The 7,298-nt window shown below is 42.3% G+C and overlaps 1 protein-coding gene and 1 pseudogene across 1 annotated transcript in view; one reads left to right on the top strand and one right to left on the bottom strand.

Annotated features, from left to right (window-relative positions):
- Nucleotides 1-159: 159 nt before the first annotated feature.
- On the bottom strand, nt 160-1,960 carry LOC109116166 (annotated as a pseudogene).
- A 4,281-nt stretch (nt 1,961-6,241) lies between these two features.
- Nucleotides 6,242-7,298, top strand: part of LOC104801741 (annexin D4-like) — a 5,191-nt gene continuing 4,134 nt past the window's right edge. Inside the window, exons 1-2 of the mRNA XM_010525084.1 lie at nt 6,242-6,327; nt 6,407-6,579. Of these exons, the coding sequence (XP_010523386.1) occupies nt 6,282-6,327; nt 6,407-6,579 (219 nt within the window). The 5' untranslated portion in view covers nt 6,242-6,281. The remainder of the gene's footprint in view (nt 6,328-6,406; nt 6,580-7,298) is intronic.

Below are 7,298 nucleotides of genomic sequence, written 5' to 3'. Positions count from 1 at the left end.
TATATATATATAAGAATTGCATATGATTTCAATCTTGATTTAAATTTTTTTTTTTTGATGTAATTTGATTTGTATTACTCAAAATTGGGGTACATAGTACAGGATAAAAATCCACATAAAAAAATTTTCGCTAGAGCAGCCTCGAAAGGAATACAACTATTACAGCAGAACTATATTTCCTTTGTCTACGCCATGGCATACAGTAGAAGTGAGTACCACTTTTGAAGCAAATGTTGCTTTCACTTTCTCGAACCTGTTGCAGCGACATGAGGGTGGTTCTGACTGATTGATCGATACGTGAGCGCATGACATGGGAAGTTGCAAAGACATTTGAAAAGATGCGGGAATTCCGCTCCTTCCATACCTCGTAAACAGCGTGCTGTATGAGAATTTTTAGAAGAATGTTTCGCTTGAGACCATCAGACTGTGGGATTGCTTCCATCCAAGAGAGGCACATTGAGAGGTTTGCTGGCGGGTTTCTCCAAATCTTCGATGCGAGTTCCTGCCATGTTTCAGCACTAAAACGACATTGAAAGAAGAGGTGGTCGTGTGATTCCTCTTCCTCATTACATAGGACACAAGTTGAATTCTGTATAATATTCCACCTGAGCAATCTATCGCGTGTTGGCATCCTACCCTGCATCACCATCCAAAGGACAAATGAGTACCTTGGTATCGCTTGCTTAAACCATACCAACTTTGCCCAGTCCACTTGTGGTGATACTTCTCGAAGTAGCTTCCATGTGCTTGATGCTAAGAACTTCTGAGTGTACACGTTTTCCGCTGATTTCCACTCATATATGTCTTCACCTGCAGCTTGACTTGGTGCTGGTAGTGTTAGAAGTCTTATGTGAAGGTCTTTGATCCTTTGAGATCGCGCACCTGGTAACAACCAGCTCTGTCCTGAGACAGCATCACTGACCTTTCCACTTAGAGGGATCCTTAGCAGCCTAGGGCCATCACTACCAATATAATCAAGCAAAGGTCCTAGGTCAGTCCAATTATCGAACCAGAAAGATGCCATGTTTCCATTACCAATTCTGCATCTGATAAACTTTCCGGCGAGGTCTTTCATATTCAATAGCTTCCTTACATTCCACGAATGTCGAGCAGTAGGCACAGTGTCCCAAACGACCCTCTTTTCAGCACATTCCTCTTTAGCCAAGCAACCCAAAGTGAACTCGCATCCTTGAAAACCCTCCAAACCATTTTCAGTCTGAACACTTTGTTCAGCTCTTCAAGTTTCTTGATGTTCAGTCCTCCTTCCTTCCGAGGCCTACAAATAATGTTCCATGCAACTCTCGCTGTTCCGGTACTTGTCTGAGAATTTTTCCAAAGAAATTTGGAGCATATTGCATCGATTTGTCTAAGAAGAAATTTGGGAAGTAGAACTCCAGCTACTAACCATACCATATATAACGACAGAAACCAATTGTACTTTCCCTGCATATGAAAGCAGCTTACTTGACCAATTGCTGACTTTGGCGCGGATTTTTTCTAGAAGCGGCTCATAGTCAGCCTTTGTTAATCTATGAGTATTCACCGGGAGCCCTAGATACTTCATCGGAAAGTTGCCCAGTGCTATGCCCATACATGATGAAAGTTCTTGCTTCTCAGAATCAGTTAGGCCCCCAAGAAACATCTCACATTTCCCTGTATTAACTTCCAGACCTGAGTTTCTCCCAAACCAATTTAGACAATTCTGGACAGCTTGCATAGATTGTCGGGATGCCTTGCTGAAGATGACGAGGTCGTCAGCAAAAATCAAATGTGTAAGCAGTGGGTTTGCACACTTTGAGTGTAGTTGAAGTTGTCCAATTGATGCCGCTTGATCGAGCTTTCTTGAGAGTACTTCCATAGCAATTATAAACAGGTATGGGGATAGCGGGTCTCCTTGTCGTAATCCTCTCTTCCCTTTAAAGAGCCCCGTTAACTCTCCATTGATGTTGATGGAGAACATCGTCGTTGTTATACATTGTCGGACCAAGTGAATATATGTAGGGGGAAGTCCATTGCTCTCAACGTTTCTGCGATGAAAACCCACCGGATTGAGTCAAAGGCCTTTCTAATATCCAGCTTTAACATTGAATTTTTCCCCGATGATACTCTGCCATATTCTCGGACCAGTTCGGAAGCCAGAAGTATATTTTCTGTCATCAATCTTCCACTCTGAAAGGCGGATTGATTTGCAGATATACATTCTTGTAGGATTGGTTTTAGCCTACGCGCAAGGATTCTAGAGATCACCTTATAAACTGTATTACAACAGCTTATGGGACGGAAATCAACGAGTTTGTCAGCCCCTTGCATTTTCGGTACTAGAGTGATTGCCGTTGCATTAAATCCCCTGCATAGTCTACCCGTTCGGAAGAATTCCAGCACTGCTGTCACCAGGGCTGGTCCCGTAATATCCCAAGTTGCAGTGAAGAATTCCTTCGAATAGCCATCTGGACCCGGGCTCTTGTTCTTCGGGAGCATTTGAAATTCGGCCATGATTTCCTCTGCCGTAACTGCAGCTAGAAGTGACCCCCTCTGTTGTGCTGAGCATCTAAATGGCAAAAGTTCCCTCAATTCCTCAAACTGAATATGTTCCAACACTTCATGGTTGTTCCCATACAATTTGGTATAGAAGTCAATGGCGTGATTCTTAATCTCCTGCATTTTTTGAAGTTTGTTTCCCTCTTCATCAATCAGATAATGGATCTGGTTTCTTGCAGTTCTACCTCTCACAGCTCGATGGAAATACCCTGTGTTTCTGTCTCCTAGTTTTAACCATTGCACCCTAGATTTCTGCCTCATGAAGTTTTCTTCTGCCACCATCATAAGGTTCCAAGCATGTCTGGCTCTATGCTCAGTCTGTATTAGCTCAGGTGTAGGGGTGTGTAGTAGCTGATCTTGAATGTCTGCTAGTGCAGCTCCCAACTGCTTCACTCTTTGAGAAATGTTGCTAAATTTACTCTGATTCAGATTCCGCAAATGTTTTTTGAGGTCCTTAAGAGATCCCTTCAGTCTTTCCTGTGCTGTCCCTACCATGCTGTCATAATCCCAGTTCTCTCGAACCACCTGCAGGAAGTTCGGGTGAAGAGCAATATGCGGGAAAAATTTAAAAGATTTCCGAACCTGCACTGTTCTGTCGGGGAAGCAAATAATACTCGGTGAATGATCTGAAGGACCAGGTGCCCAGAACTCCGTGTAAGCTGTCGGGAAGCGTTCAAACCAATTTTCATTTATGAGTACCCTGTCAAGTTTAAATGCCACTGGGTCTGTTTGATGGTTGTTCCACCATGTATAGTGCAACCCCCTATATTGCATATCTGAAAGTCCCGCTGTTTCGATGCAATACCTTAGATCCTGCATTCCTTGTGACGAGGCATTCATAATTCCATGATCAGACCTTTCATTGTGATATAACACTTGGTTGAAGTCACCCGCTATTACCCAGGCACTGCCTTGTATCAGCTGATGTCGACTGAGCTCTGAAATTTCCTCCCAAACTGCTCGCCTTTCTGATGCCGTATTCTTCGCGTAGACAAAAGTTGCTGTAATAGTTATTTGTAGAGCGGGGTCGAATATCCCGCAAGTGACTGCTTGGCTCGAAGCTTTGTAAATGTGGAGTACTATAGACGGATCTCAAATCACCCAAATTCTGCCGGATGGATCTGCTCCATGATTACAAAATGTTCTCCATCCGAAAGGAACTGCCGAGAGGATTCTTGTAGCGTTTGGCGGTTTGATATGTGACTCCAAAAGGCCGCCGACCAACACCTTGTGGTCTGTGATCCATTGCTTAACGCTACGACTCTTATTCCTGCCGTTCAATCCTCTTGTGTTCCAACAAAAAATCATGGAGCTTTGTGGGTCAAGGGCGATTCTTCTGCGTGGTTTTACAACCACGATCCTTCGGCTTTACAAGCTTAAAGCCATCATCTGTTTCTTTTACATTTGCCCCCTTCTTGCACAATGAAGTAGATGTATTATCCGAGCTAAAATCAGATCTCTGACCTGTGGTCGAATTTGGTTTGTTCTTCATTTTTCCCAACTGATTGGCAGTCAGACTGACTGGTTCAGTCTTACCTCCTTCAGGAGTGGCAGGTCTAGCAGTTCCAATGGATGACTGGTCATGTGGGGGCTTGTTTACTCTCCCTTCTTGGGAAATTTCTATGTTAGTTGTGTTCCTCAACTCAGTAGGACCAGTAGCTGTACTCTGCTCTGTAGCTATGGCTCGATCAGCTTTTTTACTCATATGCTCACATTTTCTTTGTTCTACTACACCTGATTTTGCTTCCTCCCCTTCCTGATTTCCATAGTTGTTTCCCTTGTCAGAGCTTGACTGCTTCCTTCTCCATTGGGTGTGCGACTGCATTGGTTGGTTATCATTCTCCGGCTGTTGGATATTTGGGCAGTACCTAGCGATGTGCCCTAGTTCAGCACAATGAGCACAGCTAGGTGGGAGCCACTCATAAGCAACCGGGATAATTCTTTCCTCCTCCCCAGGCAGTGAAATTGCTATATGTTTTGGGGGTGATTGAGCCATGCTAACCTCCACGTAAATCTTGGCAAAACTAAAAGAATCCTTTGCCTCAGTTACCGGGTGCAGGTACAACGGTTCTCCAATACACGATGCCAGTCTGGCCAAACTATCTGAGTCAAACAACTTTTCTGGAAGATTTGTTAATGTAACCCATGTCGGAACTGATCGGAGAGCAGGTTTATCCGGCCTGTGAGTCGGGTCCCATTCAGAAATGAACATAGGACAGTCACCAACATACCAGAAATTTCGCCTAAGAATAGAGGATTTTAGACGCGCACTCGGTATCTTGAAGAGATAAGCCCCTTGACCCATGCTGTGAACTTTGATCCTAGGCCCGCCCTTCGCCCAAATTGCGTTTACTACCCCGATAATCTTGCCCATTGTTGGGGGTCTACCGTAGAATTGCCCAATTATGAAATCGTCCCACTCCTTGCTCGAGGCTTGGAGCATGTCAGCCGTAAAATTGATTAACGGAATACCTGTGCGGTGAGTTTCTGGTGCTCCAGTTTTCCGCAGAGTCTTGATAGAACTCTCTTCTTCATTATCTTGTTCCTCTCCTGCTGAGCTCGGACTGATTTTCCCTCTGATGGGGTTGCTGAGTTTCCCGAGGCTTCAACCACCGGACTCGTGGAGTGTGAGGCTGGTTGAGTAGCCGCGGATCTGGGCAAAGATTGGGTAGGCACTTGGCCTTCCATTGGTGGTACAGCTCCTAGAGCTGAGGTCAAGGGTGTATTCCCCGCAGCCTGGCCTTTCGGCGACTCCCCATGGTCATGTTCATAAATTTGTATCGGACCAACCTGACTCATTATAACCTGCTGATCTTGGTAAACCTTCAATGAAATCCATTGAAATGTCATCAGAGGGCGAGGCTTGCCCCGGAACTGGAGCGGCAGTCAGGTTTCCCAGATTCGGACCTGTGGAGGCGACGACAGGACTGGTAAGCTCACTGGTCGCCCGAGAGGAAGCGGTAGAAGCAGAGCGAAGTTGCGGTGGCATTTTGCCGGACGGCAGTGGGCCAAGCCGGGGGTTTTGCCGGACGGCAGTGGGCCGAGCCGGGGGGTTTGTGTCGGCCGGCAGTGGGCCGGCCGGTGGGGTTGTGGTGTTCGAGTTGATCGGAATCGCGTTTCGAGTCGCCCTGGAAAGGGTGACCTAGGAAAGGGTGACCTTGGTCAAATCCAAACGTCATATCTTGATTTAAATTTACTTGTAAGTTTGTCTTTGAATTTATGATGCTTTCAATCTCATTAATAAAATGTGTTGTGTAAAGGGTCCAAATTGGGGCCATAGACTTATATGCATTAATACCTCAATTTTAATGTCCCTCCAAGTAGCTTTCATGTCATCATTACTAATCTTTAACATAATAATTACAAAAGGTAAAAAAGGAGTAACGTTAGTTATATATCCTTATTCACTTATTAAACCCCTTCTTAGTTACCACGATTAACGGAAACCTCAGTTAATTTGAAAATAAAAACCAAATCGTTGCTAACAAAAATGCAATAAATTCATGAGGAAACATCATATCTCCGTTGCCGCCTCGTTGTATAAGTTATAACATCCTTGACGTTTTGTCAAAACACGGACATTATTAAAAACACATTCTCCTTGAATTACCAAAATACCCTCAGAGTATCTCCAAAACCACGGTATTACCCTTCCTTTCCTCCGTATAAATTCCGCCATTTCTTCTGGAGCTTGTTGCAGAAAACGAAATAACAGAAGAAGAAGCAGAAAAGCGTGTGAAAAAATGAATGTTTTTCTTGATTTGGAAGCTCTCTCAAATGCATTGTCTGGTAATTAAATCATAATCTCCCTCAATGTTTTCGATAATTATGATTAAGGAAAAATAAGTGAAAATTATGAATTAATTAGGAATGGGAGTGGACGAGAAATCACTGGTTTCGATACTGGGGAATTTTCACGTCGAGCATCGAAGAACGTTCAGGAGAGCGAACCCTAGTTTCTTCGTAGAAGACGAGAGAGATTTTGAGAGATGTGAAGATCACTTCCTCAGGCATCTCAAGCGAGAGTTCACGCGCTTCAATGTGAGTTACCGTTCCTTCCTCTTTTTTTTTTTTCCTTCCTTTTTTTGGTCGGATTTTGTTTTCTTCTCAATGAATATAATGAATTAATGTTAGTAATTGTTATGAAATAATTCCTCAGTTTCATTTTGCATGAGGTTAAACGTACAAATTAAGAAAAATAATATTTTGTCCAAAATAGCATAAAGAATTGTTATCTTTAAATATGCAGAATATTTAAGTATTATTAATTATGAGTAAATTTTAAAAAAAATTATTAAAAATTATATGAAAAATCTGAAGTCACTTATTTTGAAACAAAAAAAATTATTCGAAAACGTCATGTAAAATGAAATTAATTAATGTTAAAAAACCAATTTTTTTTTGTGTCTTGTTGGTTATCTCTCCTTTAGAAATAATATTACAGCAGTAACTTTTAGATAATTTTTAAATTTAGTTCCTATTTAGTTTTAAAATCTTATTTTTAAAAGTTTCATGATTTTGTTTTAAATGTGTTTTTTTAATATTTGGTTTTGAATCGTTATCATTTAAAGAAATTATATCCAATAATTTTTCAAATCAAAATCAGCTGAAATATATTTCGATTCAATTTTCATATGAAATGTACAACGGATCACAATAAGACCAACCATTTGGATGTGCTCTAACCACGTCGGCTGACATTTTTCCGAATTACACTACCGAGTACCGACCCTAAATTTTAAAATGTAATGGAAGAACCC

Source organism: Tarenaya hassleriana, unplaced genomic scaffold (assembly GCF_000463585.1).
Source record: "Tarenaya hassleriana unplaced genomic scaffold, ASM46358v1 Cleome74, whole genome shotgun sequence".
NCBI classification, from domain to species: domain Eukaryota; kingdom Viridiplantae; phylum Streptophyta; class Magnoliopsida; order Brassicales; family Cleomaceae; genus Tarenaya; species Tarenaya hassleriana.
The sequence above is the reverse complement of the archived record's forward strand: the minus strand, read 5'-3'. Positions and strand labels throughout refer to the sequence as shown.